The sequence below is a fragment of the Paroedura picta genome, chromosome 6, assembly GCF_049243985.1.
Source record: "Paroedura picta isolate Pp20150507F chromosome 6, Ppicta_v3.0, whole genome shotgun sequence".
Lineage (NCBI taxonomy): Eukaryota > Metazoa > Chordata > Lepidosauria > Squamata > Gekkonidae > Paroedura > Paroedura picta.
In genome coordinates, this window is record NC_135374.1 from 32,368,035 (window position 1) to 32,396,000 (window position 27,966).

Here is a 27,966-nt window from a genome sequence, read left to right on the forward strand (position 1 = left end):
GGAAGGGAGGGGGCGGGAGGGGGAGAGAGCAGAAAGGGAAAGCAAGGTGAGGAGGAGAAGCCCTCTCCGCAGCCTTCCACTGGGCGAGCTTGACTCCTGCCTGGGAAACCTCTGAGGCTGGATGCTGGGGCTCTCTCGAGACAAAGGCGCCCCGCTCCGCTGAGGAGGCGCATGGAACTTTGAAAGAAGGACCCCGATGCGTCCCGCCGCGGCCGCCCCGGAGGACAGGCAGGGCAGCGGCTAGATGGGGAGCGGCGAAGGGCCCCCCTAGGAAATTCCCTGTGGCCGCGCCCGGCTTGGTAACAGAAAGTAGGGGGGCGGCGGGGGGCGTGAGGAGGGGAGCCGTAACCGGACATCCCCCGGAGTCTTGTTTTGCAGCACGAACGACGGCCGAGCCGCCTGCCGCAGAGCTCCATGGCCAACTGCTCCGTCTGAAGGAGGACTTGCTCCGTGGGGGGAAGAGACCCACTTCTGGGAGGGGAACTTTGCCAAAGGGTAAGTGTGGACGTCCCTTTGCCCTGAGGGCAACTCCGGGATGTGTGTGTGTGTGTCTGGGGGGTGGGGTTACCGCTGAGGGTTGCAGAGCCCCCGTGGGTTTTTGTGTATGGACAGATCCCAATGACCCCTTGGTGATCACCTCTGTCATTTTTTTCTAAATTGAGGGCATCGTCCCACCCCCACCCCGTTTAAATTAGTCCAAACCCCAATCTGAAGTTCATCTTCCTCATCACTGACAGTAACTGTTCCCACATCAAAGGAGAAGAAGTGGCGGCAAATTTGGAGGGTTCTGATCAGGTGGAAAAATGACAGAAAGCCAAAAGGCACTTAAAGTATTTCCAAGAGAGTTTTGGCAGGCTCTCTGGAGGGGGGTGGGAGAAAAAAAAATGAGCGAGTCGCCCGCCTGAAGTCTGGATGAATATTCAGAGTGGTCTTTAACATTCCTTCCTCCCCTTTTTCCTTTCAAAGTCAGTCCCACAATGAACTGGACACCCTTTGTGAGCTTACTTGTGTTGTGGACTGCATGGCTGGTGTGTGGTTCTCAAAAGCCCTTGCGGCAAGCAGAGAGAAGGAGCCACGGAGTCAGGAAGGTGCCTCTGACCTACAGGACTGACAGCAGGCCAGCCTCACAGCCTAAGAGAACCAAGGTGCCCCATAGATTACTGAGGTTTCCACAACGTCCCCTTGTCAAAAGAGACTCTTTGGAGCCCAAAATCACGCAAGCAGTTCCCTTGGAAGATGACGCTCGTGCCCAGGTGAAGCCTGTTGGGGCTAGAGTACGGCAGAGGCCTCGGCCAGAAATGATTAAGGATGAAGGTGCCTCACGCACGGTGCGTTTCCCATCCGGGTCCAGTTCTCCCAATATTTTGGCCAGCTTTGCTGGAAAGAACAGAGTCTGGATCATCTCCACTCCTCATGCCTCTGATGGTTATTACCGTCTCATGATGAGTCTCTTGAAGAATGATGTCTATTGTGAACTGGCCGAGAGGCATGTCCAGCAGATTATCTTGTTTCATGAGGAAGGCGAAGAGGGAGGGAAAGTCAGGAAGATAACCACTGAAGGGAAAATTATGGAGCAGCCACTAGATCCAAGCCTGGTTCCTAAGCTCATGAATTTTGTGAAGCTAGAGAAAGGAAAATTTGGCATGGCTCTTCTGAAGAAGACATTGCAAGTGGAGGAAAGGTACCCCTACCCGGTAAGGCTGGAGGCCATCTATGAAATCATCGACCAGAGCCCTATTAGGAAAATTGAGAAGATGAGGCAAAAAGGATTCATCCAGAAATGCAAAGCAGCCGGAGTGGAGGGCCAGGTGGTTGAAGAAGGTGGCAATGCAAGAACTACACCAAGTACTGGGCATGTCCAGTCTTCAGCACGGAAAGAAGAGCCAAGAAAAAGCAGTTTTCTGCCAACAAAGCTGAAAACGGTGAAGAAAGTTTTAACAGCCACAGTGCCTCCCCGTCCTCTCCCTACCAGTAGAGCTGCCATCCCTGTCCCCACAGCAATAACCTCAAGACCAGTCAGCAGGGTAGTGACAACGGCTAGCAGGCTTACAACCACCACTACGACTCTCCCTACTACGCAACGCACTTGGACCACAAAATCACACACACTGCTTCCCACAGCACCTGAGGCAACCACTCCCCAGGCAACAGTTATGGAGGATTTCAACTCCCCTCCGTGGAAAGAGAACCGCAGAGAAAAACATGGCCACACACAGAGACAGGTGACAACTACTAGGAGACCCAGCAAAGCCACTCTTTATGACACCTACACAGAGACTCCAACAAACCCCTCTCAGCACTACACGAGGTCCAGTGCGGGCAGATACAGAGACAACCGCACAGACAGGAAAGACTATAACAGTAGGGACCCCAGTGTGACAGGTGGGCAGCACAAGCCTGCTAAAAGCAAGCCACCTAAAAAGAAAGCCCAAGACAAAATCCTGAGCAACGAATATGAGGATAAATACGAGCCAGGCCAGGCTTCAGTTCCCCGTTTAGAGGAAGAGGTTGCAGCGAGAAATACACCACCGAAGAAGGGGAAAGATCTAACGAAACACGAGCGCTTAGATAAATCTGAAAAGAAGAAGAAAGAAAGAGCTGACAAGAAAAGCGAGAAACAGGCCAAGAAGGACAAAGCGGACAAGAAGAATAAACAAGAGAAAGAGCGCAACAAGAAGAATAAGAAGGGAAGCAAAGCTGAGAATGGGGGGATCATGAAACCCAATGCCAAGACGTTCACACTGACCTCTAGGAAAACTGTAACAAACCTTTTGGATTTCTTTGAAGGCAAAAGACGAGTCCTGGTAAGTACCGTGTTCGTGAACGTTCATTGCATAAGGTCAGTGTCTGAATAACCCCGCCCCCTTCCCGCTTTTACATAACTCATCCCCAATGATACCAAGCAAAACAGTTACTCTACTTGGCAGCTCAGCTTCTTGCAGACACCTTTTACCCTACTTTCTTTCTTTTGCTCTGACTGCAACAGTTTTTCCCTTAAGGGAAAATAGATGCCACTGAGTGAGCAAGCTCTGTTGCTATCTTGTCTTCCTCTTATAGATGTCTTTTGCCATGTACCTAGTTAGACTTCCCATGTTCATGGATGATGGCATGCTGAGAGCTGAACTGGCCAATATGCTAAGCATGATGCTACATAGGATCCTGGCAAAGCGATGGCCTCTTGATGTAATGTAATTATCGGGGTGAATGTACAGTTCCTGGTCTCTGCACAAGCAGTTGGATTGTGTGGTTTGGAAATGGATGGAGCATTATTCGCCTTCCCTTTCTCAGTAGTCCTCTGCGAAGATATCATGGGGTCACTCTTGGTTGGGGAAGCCAAAGAAGACCTCCCCTGATGCTGGAGCAAGGTGAGGGTTATTTTGCCTTATTTCCCTCCTCACTGCAGGGGTAGGGTCCCCACATCTAACTCATAGAATCATAGAGTTGGAAGAAACCATCCAGGCCATCTAGTCCAACCCCCTGCTCAGTGCAGGATCAGTCTAAAGCATCCATGAGAAGTATCTGTCCAGCTGTTGCTTGAAGACTGTCAGTCAAATTGCAAAATGTGAGGAGACAAGGAAGTGGTGCCTGGGCAGTGAGGCTTTTGGAAAGGTGAGGGAGCTTAATGGGACTGTGATGCCACAGAGTCCACCATCTGCAGCTGCCATTAACTCCTGATGGATTGATGTCTGTAGTGTGGAGATCAGTTGTAATTTTGGGAGAACTCCAGGTTGTAACCCTAAGCAGGTCATGTTCCCAGGTGTCAGGTATATTAAATCGCAATTTGCTTGAGGTTCAGGTGAGCCATTCTCTCATGAGCAGTAGGGAACAACACTGTCTCTGGCTATGTGTTCTTGGTAGCATAGGATGGGAAGGCAATGTGCAGAACCTAGAATATAGTTCAGCATTAATACCTTTATGACTTTTAGACTGGTCTCTGGCATACAGGGGGAGTCAAACTGCGCCCCTCCAGATGTCCATGGACTACAATTCACATGAGAATTCCCATGGGAATTGTAGTCCATGGACATCTAGAGGACCACAGTTTGACTCCCCCTGCTCCAGAAAATATGTGATCTAATAATGTAATGACTTCTTCTTCTTCTTCTATAAAGTTTCCATAAATTGTCAGAAAACTATGGCTTTTCTTAGCCAATAGGAATCCATAGATGGCCGAATCTGTAACTCATTAATCCAAGGCAACAAATTTTAAAAGTTCAAGTGAGGATTCTGCATGTTCAGCAAATTGGAGCCCACGGCTGTCTTGTCACTGTACTAACTCCCAGTATGCTCTTCCAGTGAACATCTGTTTCATAGCAGTGTTGATGACTTCTACATTTTGGAATCAGCCCAACTGTTTTTGGCATTCTTCCTTGGCATGAACATATGTATTTGCAAACATAGGCCTTTTAATATTGTTGATAAGGTGTATAGAATTACTTTACTATTAAACTGAATATCATCAAATCATGGTGAGCTTGTAACACTCAAAAGCAGCAGTCTGGCATTTCATCTGAAGATGAACTGCATGTATTAGCAAGCTCTTCTTGAAAATGATTTGCTCGGATGTTCTTGTTGGCCGATGGAATTCCTCTTGAAGGCATGTTGTGACAATTCAGTCCCACTTTACAGGTTATGTTTCTTCTCGCACAGGGTTGTCTCCATGTAGGGAAAACATATAGACATGCTTCTAAAGTGCAGAATTAATGTTTACATTTTCACAAGGCGTACAGACAAGGAAGCCATAATTTAGTGCATGACCCATTTTATTTGGGAAATAATTCCTTTTTAATTCTGCATCATGATTTTCCTTCTACCTTTCAGCATTCTGTGCTCTGCTTACCTGTCTGATCAGGGAACTTGTTTGGATCTTGATTACTGTAACTAAATGAAGGGAAGGGGGAATCTTGGGATGGCTTGTTGTCATAGGAAAGCTACCTGGATCGCTCAAGATCAGACATAACTTCATCTTCATTTGGTGCAGCAGGAAAGATGCAAAATGTTCATTGAGCAGGTGGATACAAATATATGTGTAAAGCCAGAGGGTATAAGAGGGGTAAAAGTTCACAGTGGAACAGGATGGCGAGCATGGTAGGGCCATGATAAAGAAACATCCTGAAGCCTGAATAAGAATTGCCAACTTCAGCTGTGAGATTACTAGAGATTTGGGGAGGAGCCCACAGAAGGTGGGATTTGGGGAGAGGAGAGGAGTTAGTGGGATATAATGCCATCAGGGTTGCCAAGCCCCTGGTCTAGGTGGGAGATCCCCTGCCCCCTTCCATCTTCCAAATTGGCTGCTGGCTACAGCATCACATCATTTTTGGTAAGAAACTGCAAGTGGCACAGGGTAGTGCTAGAAATACCCGGGGGAGGGGGGGACCATAGACATTCTAGCAATTCCTAGAGCTACCTATGCTACTTCCAGTTTTTTAACCGAAGTTATATGTCGCAGTCATCACACCCACCTCTTCTCCCTGCCCACAGCCTTTCTACTGGTTACCAGGCACTGATATAGGCAATGATAAACGCCATAGATTCCGCTCTCCAAGCAGCCATTTTCCCTGGGATAACTGACTTATGTCGATCAGTTGCAATTCCAGGAGATCCCCAGGCCCTATCTGGAGGTTGGCCACCCTAAAACAAATGGTGGTCTCACAGTCTCTCTCCTCCTTCCCTACTTACTACTCCTATGTGACTTTTTCCCCCCAGTTTTCTGTTTCTATAATTTGCTGTGCCATCTGAATGAGCAAACTGTGGTTAAGGCTTTCCCTCCAAACCAGAATTAGAAATCCTGACTTGAATATGTTTTCAGATTCTGGTTTTGAAGGGAAAACATTAAACAAAGTATGCTGACTCAGATGCCGTAGCAAACTATCATTAGCACAAAACAGGAAATTGAAAGGAAAGCTGTGATATATGTGAGAGATGTGGATGAGGGACTGCATGAGCCTACAGCTTGATTCTGATCCTCCAAAACATGCTTTAGATCCTGCCCTATTGATCTGTAAAAAAATATTACATTCATGGATTCAAATTAATATATTTCGGCAAAACACTTCCGAGGCCGTCGAGAAAATCCAGGGTTTCACAAAAAAAACCCTTGATAAAGCTTGTTTTAAACCTGCATATGTTTAAGACTGGGCAGAAAACTTTATCATGATGTATCAATAACATCATAGAATAACAGTGTTGGAAGGGACCAGCTGGGTCATCTATTCCAACCCTTCGCATGCTTCCTCCTTTGATTTTGCCATATGGCAGGAGGCAAATTTTAAGGTTCTGGTTTTAATTTAAATTCAAAGTATCGCTAGCCAGCAGAGGGATTCTCATTATGGTAACTGGTGATGTTTTGACCAATCCAGAGAAAAACTTGCCGACAGGGGGGAAATTTCTCCTGTGTCTTTAATGACATGTGATTTTTTTCGAGAATCAGCTGTTGTTTTTTTTCCTAAGCATTTTTGATGTTGAGATATAATAATGTTTATAATTGGGTAATATTTGCAGATCAAGCTGTTGCTAATGGCGCAAGAGGAGGGGCAGCAAATTTAATATACAGACTAGTTCTAAATCTGGATTCACTGCTGCTGAGCTGAACTTGCCACCTGCTGCTTGTCCTTGTGGTTTTGCTTCAGGCCAGTCCATTTCACATTATTGCCTTGTTTTCGTTTGCTGCTCGGTGGTGGTGGAATACAGACTGGCTCTCGTGTAACCTTTCATTCACACCCAGGCTTTGCTGACGCTGTAAACGTAATGTATACTAAAATTAAACCCTTATGATTTTTTTAAAACTCTGCTTTTTTTTTAATGGCAGTATTTCACCTTAGAGCTCAATTTACTTTACAGAGTTATGAATTTCAAAAAAGATAACCATTACAACTCCTGTCCGGAGCTCTTTGGGAATAGGGCAGGAAAGGAATGCCATCAATTTAAAATAAGCAGACACTGGTAAGGGCAATGGATGTTTTACCCTACACATTCCTGGGCGTAAGGAAGTTCTGAACCAGTCGGTTTCCTTGGGATGAGGCCTACCTCCAGATTCTGGGGAGCTCACTGTTCAAGATGCCTTCCAGTGTCCTGTGCCCAGCCTGCCGTCCTTCACGATGAGGGGAGTGAAGCAGAACTCTTGAGGGCTGCTTTTAATCTTGCCAGCACCAGTGGAGGTTAAAAGGCGCTCCCAGAGAGTCATGTTCCCCTCCCTCCTCCAATTACCCCTCAGAACAGCCCGAAGATTGTCCCAGGCCTTAGAGAAGGTTTCTGTCAAAGGTGTTGGAAGGAGAGGGAAAGGCAGTGGAGTGTGGCTTTCTCATGACTTCTCACAGCAAGGCATGAGCAATTGTCCTGGTAGCCTGTATGAAACAAGACTAGGATAATCTGCTGTTCCTGGTAAGAACAGACCAGCCAAATATGTCTTGGTGAGTGGCTGACTGCTGCGGAGCCACAGCCTCAGTAGATACTGGGCTGTCTTAAGGAGGCAAGCCTTCACAAGAGAGTTATGTTCCTTTTGTAAGGTAAAGGTAAAGGTATCCCCTGTGCAAGCACCGAGTCATGTCTGACCCTTGGAGTGTAACGCCCTCCAGCGTTTTCATGGCAGACTCAATATGGGGTGGCCTTGCCAGTGCCTTCCCCCATCATTACCATTTTACTCCCCCAGCAAGCTGGGTACTCATTTTAGTGACCTTGGAAGGATGGAAGGCTGAGTCAACCTTGAGCCGGCTGCTGGGATCAAACTCCCAACCTCATGGACAGACAGCTTCCGACAGCATTTCTGCCACTTACCACACTGCACCACAAGAGGTTCTGTTCCTTTTGTAATGTACCATTTATGTACAAGTGTGCAAGCTAAGCAGAAGAGAAGTTCTGACCCATGCAGGCAGTGCCTAACGTCCAGTAAAATTAACCTAGTTACCTATTATCTTTGAAGTTTGCTTCCAAGAGTTTAGCCAGCCTTTTCCAGCAAGATACAAATTCAATCTGTCTTCATTCTTTGGCTCATAGTCATACTACAAGCTACTTTTACTTTCTGCCCTAGCCAGGCAGGTGGGACACGTTACAGATTCTAGGGACTGTAATGCCACAAATCGTCAAGGATCATTAGCTGATTGCCAACTATCAAATGACTGGCCGTATAAATAGCTACAGAAAGGATCATTTTGGATTATAAAAAATTGCTTATAATATACTTACATTTCATAGTACCAGTGAAACTGTTAGAATGCTATGCAGATAGCTATCACAGTTGCATTGTCCACATGCTTTCTTGGTCTGCTACCTGGGTGAGCAGTGAATGTTATATTATATTCTTGCTAACAACAGTGTTTATGAAGCATTCACAGTCTTATGACTGGAACTCTATACTACAGACCTCTAAACAGAAGCTTCTGTGTCACAACCCTAGGAAATGAAGGACAGCATGAAAGTGTGTGTCTTTTTAAAGGCAGTATTACGGTGTCACAAAATGGTATGCAGTTGTTTCCTTTTACTCCTCCGATTGACTCTTTATAGACTTCTCAAGATTACCTTGTCTCAGATAAGATTTAAGCTGCCTGTTTCTTCTCTCTGTATGTTCTGTCCTTGCATAATTCTTGGACTCTGTGCAACTGACCACCTTTTTGGACCTCTGCTTAGCTGCTTGATCATGGTGTTTTCTTAGAGCTTTTACAAGTGGTAACTGAATGGATGTCACAGATCTCATTCCAACACTGGCCTTGCCTCATGCCTCTGTGCACTGCAACCAACAGACAGATTACTGTCAGAGTGCCATGCTCTCGTTCAGCTCTATATAAATAGTATACGAATACTTTGTTTGTTGCTATGTGAGAAATGACTTTTATATTGTTTCAAAAAGTTGCTAGGAAAAGGCTAACCACTGGTTGTTTTCCTTTGAGACTGCTGCCTGTGATAAGTTGCCACCCAATGGCAAAGTGGGACTGTGGGGGGAAAAAACTTGCCTGGTAGGATATGGACCATGGGCCTTATTCCCCTTACCCTTGGATTAATGGTTCTCTGAAAGGAACAGGGCTCTACTGCTCTCGCTGTTCTACTCCCAGCAAGACACTCTAGTTCTGTTTGTAGTTCTTGTAGTTCTCAGAGCCTCACATGATTGTTAACCCTTGCACAGGAAATCTGTGATCTGAAATACATATTGTGTTTGCCTTGGGGATTGGCCTTGTTGAGTTTCCATATCCCAGTGTTAGCCCCTGGTGATCCAGAACCGGGGTGGAAACTCACTCTGGTTTGCATGCAAAACATGACATGAGCAAAGCAGAAGGCACTATTGGTTGAGTGGGGCTAGCCACTGATCCCATTCCCACACAGGTACTATTCAGAGTAGGTGTTGGGAACGCATGGGATTCCCCACACACACAAACATGCACACACGCAGGTAGAATGCCTTTTGCACATACAACAGGAACTTAGATCCAGGATGTTTCAGGTGTTGATCTGAAGCAATACAAAACAATTTGAGTCCAGTGGCACCTTTAAGGCCGACAAAATTTAATTCTGGCTATAAGCTTTTGTGTGCATGCATATTTCATCAAATGCCATCAGTGCACAGAATTAAACTTTGTTGGTCTAAAAGGTGTCACTGGATTCAGGCTTTGTTCTATTGAATCCAAGTGGTTCAGTGAGAGCTGTATGTCTACTAAATGTTATGGGGCAGAGCTGGAAAATGCTTTGGGGGAATGCTAGTTCCAGTGACTGATGTATCATATAGGCCAGCCTTCATATGTGTGTGTGTGTGTGAGTGAGTGACAGAGAGAGAGAGAGAGAGAGAGAGAGAGATTTGTTAATTGTTCTGTTACTAATACTTTATTCAAATGACTGAAGACTTGTTATCTTGTCGTCTGCTAGCTGATCACAACTCCGAAGGCTGACAACAACATGTACATTCAGCAGAGAGATGAATACCTGGAGAGCTTTTGCAAAATGGCAACTAGAAAAATCTCAGTCATCACCATCTTTGGCACCATGAACCATAGCCGCATGAAGATTGACCACTTCCAGCTAGGTTAATTTTTTTTAATAAAGCCTTTTCTTTCCTTTTTGGGACAGGGAACCATGTAACTAGGGTCAAAACTTGAAAGTTTCTTTGTTGTGGTAACATGGTTCATTTTTCCCCCTTTGTATTTGCATAGCTGTCTCTGGTATTTCTTCAGTTTACTTTTCCAAGGCAACATGGTCGAATTTATGGAGTATCCGTGAGCTTGTTTATTAAGCTGGTTGAACAGCAGAAAGCAGAGAAGTGTGACTGGGTCACCCTGGGGGTTAAAGGTCTCTTGGTTCAGGGCTAGAAACTCCTCATATCCCCAGATCTTTGTGTAATGGAGTGATTATACTTCTGTGATGAAAGTTGGGCTTATTTTGCATTTGGCAGTGGGCAGTTAATTGTGAACACACACAAAAATGGACTAGATTATGTCAACTACTGAGTGATTGAGCCGCGTTTCTCACTTTCACATCCAGGACCATCCCAATCAGTATTTAAGGGAAGCAATTAGAAATTTGAACTAAGCATGGGGTGTGGCTATCCTTAAACTGTCAGCTTTTTAGGTGGTAAGCTAAATCTAAGCAATTGTACAGAATGAAGCAAAGCTGCTTCCTCTACAAACTGTTTTTCCATAGTTTCACTCTTATTTGCCTTTCTTATTTATTTACTTCATTTATGCCCTACTTCTCTTGACATACCGCAGGCTCTCCTCTTCCATTTTAACATAACAACAGCCCTGTGAGGAAGGTAGGTGAAGAGTGTGTGACTGGCCCAAGGTCATAAAAGCTAATATGCAGAATTAAGTTTTGTTGGTCTTATAGGTACCATTAGGCTCAAACTTCATTCTCAGGTGAGCTTCTATGACAGGGTGGGGATTAGTTAGTCTGTCCCTATAACCACTACACCACACTGACTCTCCAGAATCCTTTAGAGCTACCATCAGTCCCCCACCTCACTTTGCTGCCTTTACCCAAATCCAGAACACAGCCGATAGACCACGGTGGCATCCAAAGATGCTAATTGGATAAAGCTATGGATCCACTTAGAACCTTATCCTCTGGCTGGGTGCTAGCCTTTAATGGACAGAAAGGTATATATTTTAAAAAAACGAAGTCATTTTTGTTGTTAGTCCACCACAAGCATTGTCAAAGCAGCAACTGTTGGCATTCTGTCAACTTTATCATTTTTGCATGTTGATGCTCTGGGGTGTTTTCATGGACCCTTCAAAAATTTCCTGAAAATCGCATGTTCATTGTACCCCTCAGTAAAGCTACTTACCTCTACCTAGCCTATCAATTATATGTGTATAAAGGCCACCGGATCCCTTCTCTGCCTTTATCTGCTATCCTTTTTTTCATTTTTCCCTCCTTCCTTCAATCTGGGCAATCTCTTCCCAGGACAACTCTGGTCCAGACAGCCACTGGGCCCTGCTGTGCAGTAAGGAACTCACAAGGACTTGTGAAGGGTACCTCCTCTTCTACTGTATCCCCTTTCCTGCACTATTTGCTCTTTCCCTCCTCCTGGCAACACTCCCATATATCTTTCCCTGCTGCTGCTTCTTTTTCTTCTTCCCACCAGTGACCCTTCCTTTATCTGGCCCTGTCTTCAACTATACTGATTTTTATTTACTTCATATTTTTCCTGCATTTCTCCACAATGAGGACCCGAAGCAGCTTACAGAATTCTCTTCCATTTTATCCTCACAGCAGCTCTGTAAAATAGTTAGGATAAGAGTGTTTGACTGGCCCAGTGAGCTTCCACAGCAGAGTGGGAATTTGAACCTAGGTTTTCTGTATTCCACTCTGAAACTCTAATCACTACACAGCATTGTTTTTTGTTTCATGATTAATTTTGGCTGGTTCACGGTTTGCAAACTGAAGACCTGTCATGAACTTTCACAAATTTTAAGACCCAAATTGCAAACTGAAGACCTGCCATGAACTTTCACAAATTGTAAAGAGCAGAAAGTAAGTTTAAACTTGAAGCTATTTAACCCCCTGCTTTCTGCTCTTCACAAAAAAGCTGAATGGTAAGGAGTAGAAAGCAGGGATTTAAATGGCTCTGAGCCATTAAAATTCCTGTTTTCTACTCCTCACAACTCAGCTGTTTTTCACATGGAGCAGAAAGTGGCAGGGAGAAGATAGCAGAGGTTTTAATGGCTTTCCCACAAAAAGCCATGAGGAGCAGAAAGCAGGGGTCATGACCAATATGAATCGGTTTGGTTTGTGAACCAGCTTCCTGATTCATATCAGTTTCTGGTTTGATTTGTGAATTTCTGGAAAGGTTTCAAATATTTCTGCAAACGGGGCTTTTCAAGGTTTATAGAAAGATCTGCTTTCTCTCTTCATTATTCCTGTCTCGGGATTTAAGTATCCACGTATTTGGCCATGCTGAGAATTCAGTATGTTGATGTAAGAAGATGAAATCAGGCTGGTAGGGCTTTTCTGAAACAGATGAGTTTTCTAACATTTGTTTATGCCCTTTGAAGTCTTCTTTGGATGTTACTCTGCAGAGAATTACACTATCGGGATTCTTTTAAAAAATCTGTGTGAGAATTATTAGGAGTAAGTCATGATGATTCCTTGTTAAAATAAACAGTTCCCTCCAAGCTCATTCATGGGCAATAGCTTTAGTGCAGTGCTGTGCAGTGTAAGCAGAAACAACTACACATACATGATTCTGATTACTTTAAAGTGTACCAATATCAACATTAATTAGAGAACAGATGGGGTTTAATATATTGTAGAATTTCACATCTTTTTTCACACAGTGATCCCCATCATTGCTGGTGGGCTTTTTGAATTGGTTAGTAGCTTTAATGAGTAACATTGATTAATACATTAATATGCTTCTTAGTAGAAGCCTTAAAGTGATTTATATGATCTGGCTCTTAGTGATATGTGGTCTTTAAAGTGTCGTTATAATCACAATCACTGAAGCCAATCAGTCAGGAAAGGAAAATGAGAGACCCGGTGTTACATACCTCTGATTAGTGTTATGCTGATTTAAATTCTGCATGACCTATCTTGGTTCAGGAGAGTTCTTATTACTTCCATCTGGACTTTAGGTTCAGAAGAATAGCTCTCTGATGTCTGTTTATGAAGTTGCTCTGGTTTTAATCTTGTTTCTCAGCACTTACCCTTATGTGTTTTTTCGCCCGAAGACAATGAGAAGCCTATGAAAGTGATAGAGGATGAAGACCTGGTGGACCAGCATCTCATCAATGAGCTGAGAAGGGAATATGGAATGACATACAATGACTTCTTCATGGTTCTGACAGATACAGACATGAGGGCCAAGGTAGGGAGATTTAACTTAGAAAAAGCATTGGAATAATGAACAACACGATATGGGCATGTGCAGAAAGGAGGGCTAGATGCAGAGCAGAACTAAAATTGTGCTAGTAGTTGAAAAAGTAAGTAGCATTGAAGCTGTCAGCTTTTGAGACCAATCCTAAGGTTTCTAATAGTAAGGACTGCACCTCGGGTTACATCGGGTTACGGTTTCACTTATACCCAAGAAAGACCCTACAAGAAAGACTGAAGGCATTTTCAGTTGCATCTTTAGCAACATAAATGTGCATTCAGATATCTTGTTTCTGTTAAGATAAAACTCTTCCTGAGATCTGTCCTATCATGTGGCCATGGCTCAGACATTTTTAAGGCTTGGGTTATAAATATATTTTCCTCTTCCTCTTCCACCCATGGAAAGGGGAAAAAATGATTTTCACTAATTCTCCAGGCCCACTGCAGATCCCCCCCCCATTGCACACATTTTATGTTATTTGTTTATCGTATTTCTGTGTTGCATCTGTGGATTCCTGCTTAGCCTGGCTTACAAGAAAAACAATGTACCAATAGAGAATCAGCCATTTCACCTCCCTACTGTTTGGGGGAGGGAGAGAAGGTAACTCCTCAAGTAACTCCTGGAGGAATGCTTTCAGAAAGCATGGCAGGTTGCAGCAGAAAGGAGGGGGGGTTGGATAGTTGCTTTCCATTAGCTCTGTTGCATTGTGTAGATCTAAATCAGGGGTAGTCAAACTGCGGCCCTCCAGATGTCTGGCAGGGGCTCATGGGAATTGTAGTCCATGGACATTTGGAGGGCCGCAGTTTGACTACTCCTGATCTAAGTAATAATAATGGGGACTAAAACATACTCTCTGGCTTAGTTCTGTAACTGTTCAGTAATTCCCCTTTTTGTAACTGCTGATGACTAATAACAGTAACATTGGCAACATGTAATCTGGGAAGTCAATTATGTTTTTGGTCAATTTTGGTCATTACAGTCATATGAATTTTCAGAAAACATTCCAGAATTCTTTTGGAACCCCAAAGAAAACCAATAGGCAGATAAAGTGTTATGCTGCTTTGTCTTATGTTTGATGATCTTTTGAAGCAGCCATTCTCAATGAGGGCCACAGGACTCCCCTGGGGGCCCCTGGAACATTTGAAAGGGGCCACAGATTGAAAAATGTGAGAAGGGGAGCCCAGGGGGTTTATGCGGGGCTCTGGTAACTGAACCAATTCATCTGTCATGTCATTAATTGCTAGAAAGTTTGGCCATTGTCAAAGAAAAGAAAAATAAATCATGTAATCCGTTTGTATGTGCATTGATGCATTCAAGAAAAAAAAAGAATGCACATGCTTCTCTTGGTCAAATGTTCTGAAATCTGTCTCACACAGATATGGAAGACAAGGTACATCGAGTATTGTTGGTTCACCTTTTTAGCCTGGCACATGGTGTAGGTTGCCAGCCTGTTGCAGGGAGCCCTGGAAGCTGAAAAGAGCTCCTAAAAGGGCCTTGTCCAAAAAAAGGTTGTGAATGACTGCTTCAGAGAATCAAAACTTGAAAAACTTTATATCTATCTATCTATCTATCTATCTATCTATCTATCTATCTATCTATCTATCTATCTATCTATCTATCTATCTATCTATCTATCTATGAGCCTTTTGTGGCGCAGAGTGGTAAGGCAGCCGTCTGAAAGCTCTGCCCATGAGGTTGGGAGTTCAATCCCAGCAGCCGGCTCAAGGTTGACTCAGCCTTCCATCCTTCCGAGGTCGGTAAAATGAGTACCCAGCTTGCTGGGGGGTAAACGGTAATGACTGGGGAAGGCACTGGCAAACCACCCCGTATTGAGTCTGCCATGAAAACGCTGGAGGGCGTCACGCCAAGGGTCAGACATGACTCGGTGCTTGCACAGGGGATACCTTTATCTATCTATCTATCTGGATTTTTATACCACCCATTCTTTACGGCTCTGGGCGGTTTACATGGAACATTGCATAAATTTACATTATATATGTAAATTATATATATTTTTAAAAATTATGAAGATGCCATAAGTTGTTATAAAACAAACATAAACAAATAATGAATCTTTTAATGGGATGATTCTGTGATGTCTTAATTTTCATGAAGCATGTTAGGTGGTCGTGGGATAGCCAAAAAGCAGGAATATTGTGTAACATCTGGTGTATGTAAATTCTACTAGTCATTATGGAAAGGGAGGGGAATCTCTCACATGGCTGCTATTTTTGGCAAAAGCCCCAGGTTCTTTGTGACTTTTTAATCTGCATGAATTATCAGAAGATCAGCGCTTGGGAAGTACCATTGATGGAAGCACCTATAGATCAGCGGTCTGAATCTACCAGGACTAGTTCCCAATTCATGCTTAAGTTGAAATGGAAATACAGATGCCAAGGAACTTGTGGTTCAACCCATTCAACCCATTCTTATCCTTTCCTTTTGCAGCAATATTATGAAGTGCCCATAGCAATGAAGTCAGTGTTTGATTTGATTGATACTTTCCAGTCTCGTATCAAAGATATGGAAAAGCAGAAACGAGAAGGCATCGTCTGCAAAGATGACAAGAAACAATCCCTGGAGAACTTTTTGTCCAGGTATTTCCTGAAAGTGTTGAGCTGTGATTGGAAGGAGATATCCAGTGAGGTGCCACAGGGCTTGGTTCTGGGTCTACTCATTCAGTTTGCTAATGACATCCAGTTGGGAGGATAGGCATAGAGTTCTGTATCTGAGTAATACAAATGAAAGCAAGCATACAGGATGGGGGATAGACTTCTAGGTAGCAGTGTATGAACAGAATCTTGGGGTACGGGTGTAACTGTAAGTTGAATAAGGGCAGTCAATATAAAGTAGCAGCAAAAAAAGGCTGCTGCAGTCCAAATTAGAAGATATCATAGTCATGCTCTACGCTGTATCGGTCAGGCCACGACTGGAGTATTATGTGCAGTTTTGGAGGACTCGCTTCAAAAAGGATGTGGACAGAATGGAGGAGGGGCAGAGGAGAGAGCAACAAAGATGACCAGGGGCCTGAAGACTAAGCCCCATGAGGAAAGGCTGAGGGACTTAGGAACGGTCAAGCTGGAAAAGAGGAGGTTGAAGGGGGAAATTATTTCTCTTTTTAAATATTTGAAAGGCTGTCATTTAGAGGAGGGCAAGGAGCTGTTTCTCTTGGCAGCAAAAGATAGGACTCACAATAATGGGCTTAAATTACAGATGGAACCATACCAGCTAGATATTAAGAAAACATTTTTAACAGTAAGAGTAGTTCAGCAGTGGATTTGGCTTAGGTAGGTGGTGAACACCCCCCTCCTTACTGGAAGTCTTCAAGCAGCAGCTGGATGAACACATGTCAAGGATGCTTCAGGCTGATCCAGCACTGAGGAGGAGGTTGGACTAGATTGGCTGTATGGCCCCTTCCAACTCTAGGATTCTATGCCAGAGTTCCTATTATTTTTTCTTAGTTATGTAAATTTCATACTTGTTGAGTGCAGGCTTACTCTGGGCAACTGCCTAGACTTTCCCACGAAAAAAACCTTGAGGAGCACAAATCACCCGGAATGGGGGTGTGAATGTCCAGATGGGGTTAAGACTCAGAGGAGCCTGAGGCAGTCTGAGCTCCCTTCAGAAGCAGTAGATAAGTGGCTTGAATATCTTCTGGTACTGGAACCTCACATTACATTTTGGCAGTCCCTTATTTCTCCAATTTATTTCAACTTAAATCATCAGTATCAGATATGGCGTTGTTCTGTTCCTTAATACTACCAATGGATTAGCTTCCCAGAATAGATATTGTACATAGCAGAAGGCTGTGTGTACATAATGGCAACAACAACAGCAGCTCTTTTACTGACACGCTAGCATTGCATGTTCATCACATGCAAATTTTCAACCAGCCAGTTTTGTACTTGCAGTTAAATGCTGACTGCCCCGTCCCCTCGGCTGCTGCTTGGGTGAAGTAGGCTTGAATTATAAAATATTGAATAATATGCAAGCATTTTTTGAGCCAGTCCATTGTTAGCATGAATTGCCATGAAAATGACCAGGGTGTTGAGAACGATCAGGAAGCAACAAGCAAGCCACAAGAAATGCATAACCAGAACAGGACAATTTGTCGATGACTCCTACCAGATGCAGTTACTATTGTTTTAACTGAGACATTAATGCAGGGGTAGTCAAACTGCGGCCCTCCAGATGTCCATGGACTACAATTCCCAGGAGCCCCTGCCAGCAGTCGCTGGCAGGGGCTCCTGGGAATTGTAGTCCATGGACATCTGGAGGGCCGCAGTTTGACTACCCCTGCATTAATCTGTTCCTGTAAAACAAAATCGTAAATGTGAGACCGCCCTCATTCTGTCCAATTATATGGCTTTCTCTGCATATCCAAGTACATTCTGTAAATTCTAAGTGGCCTTTTTGAACTAGAGCTTCCTCAAATTTCTAGGACAGTTTTGCTCTTGTTGGGCATTGAGCCACTTTAGATCACTAGGAACAGCTATAATTGGAAAACACATTTATATCCAAGACAGTGAAAAGTCTGTATCCTTCCAGAGGAAGGGGAAACCACACAATGTTGTTTGCCTTCAGATAATTCCAATAAAGGCAGAAACTGGAAGGACTACACAAACAGAATATCTATAAATGGGAATGTCACCAGACATAATTCCCACCCCCCATGCAAAGTGGATTTTGTTTAATAGAAGGCCCTCCCTTGTCTCTGAATGCTGGCAGCACTAATTTGTTTGCTATAATTACCTCGCACCCTTGAATGAAACAGCAGGAAGCAGCATCATTTCTCAGTCATTGCTCCTTTGGGCAAAGCATTCAAAGTAATGATGTTGATTGTTCATAATTTGTAAGCTGAAGCCCCAGCAAAGGGAACAGCTAAACAACGCTGAGAATCCTCCAGACTCAGTAAGGGCACAACTCTAATTTGTCTCCATTTAAAAAGCCACAGTAAATTTAACAAGGGCAATAGTGTTGTCTGGACTTACCTTGGACCACAGACTCTATTCCCAGGATTCAAACGTCTGTGCTTGGGGTTTTGTTTCAAACCAGCCAATGATCTGCCAGGTTTGACAGTGGAGGAGGAGAGGAAGGGCACTCCCAGTTCTTTCCCGGTCAGCAGCACTCCACAGTGCCCCTCGACCCACTCATTCCCAGACTGAAGAATGTGGCCTGATTCCACACCCTGTATTTCAGCTATAAGGTAGTTGGATGCAAGGAAAGTGTACACAGTGTGACCAATGGGGTTCTTCTATGAAGGAGCTTTCCAGGTTGTCTCATATTCCATGCCGGCTTGCTCCCATTATGTCACCGAGGCTGAGAAGTGATAAATTATAAGTAGGATGAATTCCTACTTATAGCCAGCCTCATGCCTATGAGCCACTTATACATAATTTTCAACTAATTTGCTTTATGGGAAACAACGGGCCTTTCTTTGGGCTTAAGATTCTCCGGGTCTTAAGATTCTGTTCCTACAGCCATTCCTTTAGTGTGTTTCATTGTTAAAACTGGTAAGAAGATGGGAGCATCAGGCTGGTGCACACTATATCTGAGAATGGGATCTCTGTGTTGGGCTCCTGCCCTCATTACAGGACCGTGTGAAGTACCACTGTGCCTAAAAGGCCTGCCAAGTCCATAGGGTGTCCACCTACATCACTGGCAGACCAATGATGCAGGCAGTGAATCCAGCAAAGGGGAGAAGAGAAAGCACCAGTCACAAGGGCATGGGAGGAGGCTGAGCTAGAGATGAAGTGACCCACATGACTCCATGTCTATTTACACATTGAGATCAGATGCAGCTGCACCATCGCAAGTGCCATGAAGGTGGTGGGCTGGGCCATGTCACCCTGAGTGAGGCAGCAGCTCTGATGCCGGACATGTTTGCATGTGTGTGTGGGTGTGGCTGCCCATGAGAATTCCACAAGCAGCTGGGGTCCAGGCAAGGGAGGAATGGATGGGCTGCCAGCAGAATTGGTTGCACCCATCTTCAGTGCAAGAGATAGGGTTTTGGTCCTAGGGCCATTCTCCAACAGGGGGAGACCTCCAAGGAGCAGCCCAGGAAAAGGCGGAGAAGGAATTGATGAAGGAATGGGATTCTGAGGCACTGGGGGTATCAGAGAAGTAACCATACCCGGGGGGTCTGTAAAACTTTGTGCTCTAATAAAATAGATGGGCAGTGTGATATGCCTGGAGCCCCCCGCCCTATCCCAACAGATCCATACATGGTCTGCAATAGTATGGTGAATAAATGAACACCAAGGTGAAGTCCTGACACAGTTCTGTGGAGAGAGAGGAAAGGAAACCAATCCAGAATCCTGCGTTCTGTGTATAACATATACTACCTGCCTCTTTGTGCTCCCAGGTACATGTCCTTACAGACCCATTTACAAACAGTAGTTTCCCCCGTGATATGTGTCAGGAACGAGGCATAAGCATATCTACAGCATAAAGTCTGAATCGGCTCTCAGTTCCTCCATGATGAAACGACTGGTCCCTCATTAGAAAAAGGGAATGAATAGGTTCAGAACAAGAGGTAAACAGAAATGTTGAAGCAAATTGGTTACATCTGCTGCCTTTTAAAAGACCATTTCCTGCTATGAAAATTCCTGTGTAGCTCTGTACATTCCTCTAAACCCAGTTAAGCTTAGGTACCTCTATGAGAATGGAATATTATTTTGAAAGGATAAAATGACCCATCTAAGCTCATTACTACAACGTGTCACCCCACCCACACACCTACCCACCCGCTTTCCTGAGTAAGGCAGCTGAAGGTGGTCTCTTAATAGGGGGTGGGGGGGAGGCTCAAGTGGAAAAAGTATATTTCACTGAGATTAGCCCTGCTGCTCTACAGAAACTTGGAAGTCTTGCTACAAAAATGGGATAAACTGAAACCTAAAATGGCATTTTAAGGCACGTGAATGCTATTGCTTCCGTATGTTCACAAATGGCCTCAGGTGAAGAATGTAAATGTATGCTGATTTTATTCCACTAGAACCAATAATGTGCAAGTAAGTTTACAAATTCTCACTTCAAATATATAGGATTGTGGGTGTGGATTGGGCTGAACCTTTAGCACAGTCCTGAGCACTTTTATAGCAGTTTACATTAGATTATAGCTTAGAAAATTAGAGTGATTTGAAATAAAATCTACTACTAGGCTACTTTATAACGTGTTCAGTGGTTTCAGGATTTTTACTCATATTTTGCTTTAAACATTTTTAGCTATGATGCCTTTATGGATAGTTTATTGGCAAGATGTTCATTTCAGGGGAGAGGGGGAGAGAAATTGTATTCAATATGTGCCCAGATCTTTCCTAACCAATTGCTTAACTATGGGGGAATTTGCCAGGACAGGATATGATCCAAAGTCAGTGGAAGTAAGAGGCAGACGCAGTAAATAGGAAGAGATTCTTCATGTTCCTTTGAGAAACCAATTAAGATACTCCATCTCCCTCACGCTTGAGTCCACTTTCTCAGACTTCAAAGTAGGTTGTTTTGTAGAGAAGAAGAGCTGGCTTTTTGTATCCCGTTTTTCACTACTTGAAGGAGTCTCAAAGCAGCTTAGAATTGCTTTCCCTTCCTCTCACCACAGCCTATGAGGTAGGAGAAGCTGAGAAAGCTCTGAGAGAATGCTGACAGGCCCAAAGTCACTCAGCTGGCTGCGTGTAGAGGAGGAGTGGGGAATCAAACCCAGTTCTCCAGATAAGAGGCTGCCACTCTTAACCACTACACCACACTGTAGAAGCCTACTAAATGACAAAGCTCCATCTGACGGGGGGGGGGGGGGGGGTCTGACTTAGAACTGTTTATGCCACAATCAATAGGCTTGTTTTTGGCTGAAGACCGTAGGGGCAGTTTCTCAACACTAAAACCAGACCACCCATGGTGGGGCTTATTTCACAAAGAGCTCTACCCATCCCAGTGTTTTATCTGTTTCTGCTACATGACTCCAGCACTCTCTGTCATGTCTGTAATGGCTCTTATGATCACAACAATGATGCTTAGGTCTTCTCCCAAACATATGTAAGTTTAATAATAATGACAAGCTGAACAAGAGAAGCAGCATCAGAGCTCAAGAAGCAAGGGCAAGTAGCAACCAGAAAGCGAGATTACTTAAATACATTCCAGGTGTGATAGAAGAATGATCTTTCTTAAAGAAATATACATCACATTGTCTGCCCAGATTTTAAGACTTGGATCCTATGAAATCTGCAAACAGAACAGGGCTTGCAGGCAAGGATTGTCCTACATCCCTTTCCCACTACAGCTTCCTGGGGATCAGCCAACCCTTGTGGGCAGTATAGCAGGCAAACTGAGGACCTATAGTGGGAGGAGGGCCTGGTGGTGGAAATTGTGCCCTTTCTGTATTAATGGAAGTTGTCAGAAATGGGCTGTATGACCTGAGCCACAGCATTTTGCACATGGATCTTAATTACACTTTGCCCATACTCTTTTCATTACAGATTTCGTTGGAGGAGGAGACTTCTAGTTATATCTGCTCCCAGTGATGAAGACTGGGCCTATTCACAGCAAGTTTCTGCCCTTGTGGGACAAGCCTGCAATTTTGGTACGTTATGAGACACCATTCCCTTGCTTTCTGGCTGTTAGCTGCTCTTCAACAAAATTCTTCAGCATGAAGGCCTGGTCTGATCATCCAGCTATTCATAACCTTTAGATTGCATTACTAATGCAATCCCGTTCATTTCAGAGGATGTTTACTTGGGCATGGTCTGAGAACTATGGCACTCATTATAGCCTACACATGAACACCAAATTAACTGGCATGCTTTATGCAAGGTTTGCATTTTCCCCCCCCCCCATGTTTTTTTTTTTACACCTGCAACAACCCCTTTAAGCCCACAGACACCTTTTGGAATTCTGGCTCAGGGCAGTGGGCACAGTCTCAAAATGACTGCCTCCAGAGGAGGGGCTAGTCACAAAATGGCTGCCACAGGAGGCAGAGCCAACTGCAAACTGTCAGGGAGTGAGGTTTTATATAACTGCAATAGTAACTAACATTTCAGGCAGAAGCTCTGCTGAACAGGGTATCTTTTAATCTACACAGCAAGTCAGAGGCCCTGGTGGGTAGACCCCCAACTTAGCCCTTACCACTTTCTAAAACACTTTGTGGGCACCATGGTTACTAAGTAGGGATCCCCTGATTTAGAGTTTCTGTGCCTGCATCCATTAGCAATGCACAGTCCTGGTGTGGGAGAGTGCCTATCTAAATGAGCTAATAAGTACTATTAAGAGGTTGACAAACATCTATTCACTTTGTTTATACCCTACCTTCCACACACACCCCAAATAAACCCAAAGTGTCTTACATCATTATCTGCTACCCCCTTTTATACTCACAACAACTTGTGAGTTAGATTAGGCTGAGAAAGAATGACTGGCCCAAGGTCAGTAAGCAAGCATCCATGACAATTTGGAGATTCAAACCTGTGTCTTTCAGATCCTTGTCTAACACTCTAAGCTAGGGGTATCAAACATAAGGCCGCAGGCCAGAACTGGCCCATCCAGGGCTCTTATCCAGCCCGCAAGCAACTGGTGTGAGGGAGGGAAGGCAGGAGGGTACTAGGGGGAGCAATCAAAGCTGTCAAGAAATAGGAAGGAAATGGCTAGGGGGCAGAGCTGTAAGGCTGAGGTAAAATAGTATGGGGAGAATGGCAGACAAGACAGAAGAAAAGAAGGCACCTCCCACCTCCTCCACAGCTTAGTGAGGACTGGCGGGTGGAACGAAGCAAAGTAACTGGCATTGCCACAACAACCAATTTCACATTTGTTCAAATGGGTGTGCCAAGTTCAGCCCTCCCCCCCCCCCCGAATCCAGGACCCTGCTGCCTGGGTCATGCCTGACCTACCTCACAGGGTTGTTGTTTGTGGGAATAGGGCAGTTGAAGGGGGAGTCCAGTGTGCCTCCTCAAGATCCTCAGAGATAGGCTGGCCAAAGAAAGGAAACAAGAGTGAAAGGAGTGTAGCCACGCTCAGCTTCTGAGATTTGGTAGGTTTTCTTGGGGGGGGGGGTGCTAATAAACTCCCATATTTACTTGCAAGGAATGTGACTCATCACCTAAAAGTGCTATAGACACAAAATTAACTAATATGCACAGGAGAGTAAGATGCCTCCTCCTCCTCTTCTGTTTTTTCCCTTGGAAAAAAAATCTAGTCTTGTGTAATTTTGAATACATTTGTGGATTCCCCAGCATATCGACTGGTTTCACTGGAATCAATTGCTTTGATTTGTATTTTGTGTAAAAAACTAATACCATCAATTGGGTTTGCCTGTGTCCTTCATAAAGTTTATATCTCCAATACCTGGCATTACACTTTATAGCATGCATGGCTCGGCCTGTCATGACATTTATGTCAGATCCAGCCCTCATAATAAATGAGTTCACCTCTGTTCTAAGCACTACTCCACACTGCCCTGTAATGTGACAGCCCATAACAAACCACATAACAGAACTGAGTTTCATCAGCATCCATGTGCAGAGCTTGAGGACCCCCATTTTAAGGCATTCTGAGGGGACAGATCTGTGCTGAATATATTTTGGTAGAAGCAGTTATTATCGAATAAAGTTTCGAGCTGTCCTTGTGAGCCGCTCAGAACCTTGGAAAATGTGTACAGATTTTTAATGGCCTTTAATTGTATAGGTCCTTCATGGGCTTTCAGCATTTCATTGCATCTGTCATTCGTATCACTAAGAAATAGTGGTAGAAAGTTCCCCCAAGTTACATCCAGCTTCTCATGACCCCAGGGGTGGCCAAACTGTGGCTCTCCAGATGTCCGTGGACTACAATTCCCATGAGAATTGTAGGGCAGGCTGCTGTCATTTAGTTCCCATGAGAATTGTAGTCTGTGGACACCTGGAGAGCCATCGTTTGGCCACCCCTGGGCATTCAAGACAAGAACAGAGGTGGTTGGCCATTACTTGCCTCCTTGCAGCAACCATGGACTTCCATGGTGGTTCCCATCCAAATCTTAACCAGGACTGACCCTGTTTAGTTTCTGAGCTCTTATGATTATTAAGAAACACCAGCAGGTTCTTGAGGCATGATTCTCAGTATTCCTCTTGACTCTCTGTGAATAGCCTGAATCAAGATGCGGGTTTCTAAGTCATTTGCAGTCATTTGCAAGGTAACTGTCTCCGCATTTGCCATACAACTCACACTATGCCAAATCTGTGACCTACTTTCTAGGATGGCAATCTGACTCAATCCCACTCTTGAAGTACCAGTCCCGTGTACCAGATGTATTTATTGTTTGCATTCCAACAACTTTTATTTTTATTTACTTGAAAAGCCTTGCAAGATTCTGTTTTTCTCTCTCACTAGGTCTGCGTCACATCACTGTCCTCAAGCTGTTAGGCCTTGGAGATGATGTTGGCGGAATGCTGGAACTGTACCCAATTAATGGTGAGAAATTCCACCCGGGCTTTAGCTGCTAGTTATGGCAGGCTGCTGTCATTTAGTTTTTCAAAAGAGGGAGTTATCCCATAGGAGAGAGCCATAGCAGAAGACTATAAAAGGGAAACAAATCCTGCTGCAACTAGAATAATTCCAAAACTGTTAACATGGAAAGGAGATGCATGACGAGAGCTAACCTTATGACTAATAGGAAGTAGTGGATAAATAAATATTTTGATTCATTCCCCAGGGAGCTCCAGCGTGGACAGAGAAGATCTCCCTGCTCATTTGGTGAAAGACATTCGCAATTATTTCCAGATCAGCCCTGAATATTTCTCCATGCTCTTGGTTGGAAAAGATGGAAATGTCAAGTCCTGGTACCCTTCTCCAATGTGGTCCATGGTGATTGTTTATGATCTGATTGACTCTATGCAGCTTCGACGACAGGAAATGGCCATTCAGCAGTCACTTGGGATGCGATGCCCAGAAGATGAATATGCAGGGTATGGATACCATGGTTATCACCAAGGCTACCAAGAAGGATACCAAGATGACTATCGTCACCATGAAAGTTACCACCATGGATACCCTTACTGAAAAGAAAAAAACTATTTAACCTTTGACCACACCCTGCTTGCATCTTCATAGCTGTTCAAAGCACAAGGGGCCATATGTGCAAATCCTTTCACAGCAGCCTGTTTCTTCTTGTTCTTTAAGGACTGCATGAGTATTGAACTTTGGCCTTCTCTATAACATGCATGTCCATGAAGTGAAATAAGTCAAACTAGTATTGCTGATGCCTTATGGACTCATCTATATTTTGAAGCCCTTGTAATTTGAGGGTATTGTCTGGTGCTATGTCTGTATATATCGCCCCCTACCCCACTCCAGCCATGGACACTGTACCGTAGGCAGGGTACAAACTGTACAGTAGACATACACAATTTTTCTCTCCTATGGGAGAGAAATATTTATTGGAAAGTATGAATTTTTGCTGAAGAGGAACAGCAGATTGTTACAGTTTTACTTTATTTTTGAAGAACATCTATGGAACAGATCCTTTTAGAAAAATGAATGCTTACAGGATTTGTCGTAAAGGACTTTTATAATCAACCAGATTTATAGTCTGCTGGTTTAATTTAAGAGTTTCCAGTACGAAAAGCTGAAATTGCTCAAGGCTTGAAACCCTATCAAAATAGATTCCTAGCGTAAACATTGCATCATCTTGCTGTGAGCTCTTCTCTTGTAAATCCCCCTCCCCTTTAAGGGGGGGGAGAACATTCAGCTCAGGTAAGGTCCTGTCTCTGGGACTAAATAAGTATGGCTAACAAGAACTTAATTGATCCCCGAGCATCTTCTTGCCCTAGTGAACTTAAAAAAAAACACCAAGGGAGCTGAGAAATGCAAAAGATTTGCAAAAAAAAAAAACATGTTGAAAACAGAAATGTTGATTAGTGAGAACAGAAGGGTTCAACCACATCCCAGCTACGTTATCAGACTCACAATTTAAAGTTGTCTTGGAGCAGAATCCCTAAAAATCCACACTTTCTACAGCATTTCTCCTTACACCAATCTTGTCAGGAAGTTCATAACTCTCTTCCTGACCTTCACTCATCCTATCCCTGGGGAATGAGATTGACCCTAGAACAACATGGATTATGCTCTCAATTCCAGAAGAAATGGCCCACTCTACTAGAACTTCCACTGGCTTGGAAATCAGAGAAAATTTGCCTCTAGTGCAGGAGTGGCCAAATTGCGGCTCTCTGGATGTCCATGGGGCTCATGGGAATTGTAGTCCATGGACGTCTGGAAAGCCAGTTTGGCCACCACTGCTCTAGTGGAGGTCTGTGAGATAGTCACATGTAGAGTTGCCAACTCCAGCTTGGGGAACGCCTGGAGATTTGGAAGTGGTGCTTGAGTAAGGCAGCAGCTAGGGAGGGGAGGCAGATCAGTCGACTGTGGTACCAAAAAGCTTAAATTCCAAATCTGTCACTTTCTCCAGAAGAACTAATATCTGTAGGCTCAAAATCAGTTCTAATTCTGAGAGAACTCCAGGCTCTACCTGGACTAACAGTTGGCAATGCTGGACATGCAGGACAACTTGCAATTTAAATAAATTGGTCGCTGTGGCTTTATGGTGACAGGTTTATTGATTTTAGTCTGCCAACATTTACACTTTTAGAGTTTTAACTGGGCCATCTGTTTTTCTCCCGTTTTGTAAACCGACTTGGGTTTGCTTGAGCAAATATTGATGGTATAGACGTATTTTAATAAATAAATTTAATAATAAATTCCTTCATGAAACTCTACCTTTATATCAACTGAACCATCTTTGGGAAATTACTACCTAGCCCTTGGAAAATCAGTATCTGATTTGGACTATAAAGGACTAGCTGGTACAGGACAAAGGGTTCTAGTCCAGCTCTTCCTCAAAGAAGGATGATATGGGCTGGATCCACTGGTGGAAGATGGAGGACATTTACAGAGCAGATTAAGAGTTTGGGGGAATTTATGGACTCACTCTTGCTGTTTGAAAAGCCAATAGGTGTAACAACCAAGAGTGTCTTCTACCAGCTGCATCTCATTCACCAACCCTAGCCTTTCTTAGACTAAGCTGACCTAGCTTCCATCTTGTAACTTGAAAGCCAGTGTGTTGTGGTGGTTAAGAGCACTGGCCTCTAATCTAGAGAACCCAGTTATTCCCCACTCCTCCTTGAGCAGCCACCTGAGTGACCTTGAGCTAGTTACAGTTCTCAGAGCTCTCTCAGTCAACCAACTATGACACAGGATGTCTGTTGTGGGGAGAGGAAAGGAAGGTTATTGTAAGCCACTTTGAGACTCCTTTGAATAGTGAAAAGCGGAGTATAAAAAACTCATTAACACACTCTATGTTGGGCTGCCCTTGAAGACAGCCTGGAAACTGCAGCTGATTCAGAATGCAGAAGCCCAGTTATTGTTATCAGGAGCATCTCTCACTTAAAACAGAGGCATTAGCTGTTAATCTCACTGATAAACCCTGAAAACCTGAACAGCTATGATCCTTTGACTTAAGGCTAAATTATGGAACAGAAGTTGGGAACATCTATGAACCCTCTGTATGGAGCAGCCACTCAGAATATGAAAATATATTTGTATATATGTGCATTGGATTTTTAAAGGAATATCTAAGGAGGCTTTTTTTAAAAAAATGTATTATTTGCAGTTAAACATTCAATAAAACAAAATTTGTTAGATATGTGTCCCAGTGAATACTGGATTAC

The 27,966-nt window shown here is 43.9% G+C and overlaps 1 protein-coding gene across 1 annotated transcript; it reads left to right on the top strand.

The window, feature by feature from the left end:
* Positions 1-20: 20 nt before the first annotated feature.
* CCDC80 (coiled-coil domain containing 80) lies at positions 21-27,937 on the top strand. Its single transcript, XM_077342008.1, has 8 exons — positions 21-495; positions 967-2,804; positions 9,850-10,006; positions 13,149-13,285; positions 15,740-15,888; positions 21,757-21,860; positions 24,635-24,715; positions 24,957-27,937. The coding sequence occupies exons 2-8, from the start codon at positions 978-980 to the stop codon at positions 25,301-25,303; spliced, it is 2,802 nt and encodes a 933-aa protein (XP_077198123.1). The 5' UTR covers positions 21-495; positions 967-977; the 3' UTR covers positions 25,304-27,937.
* Positions 27,938-27,966: the final 29 nt, after the last annotated feature.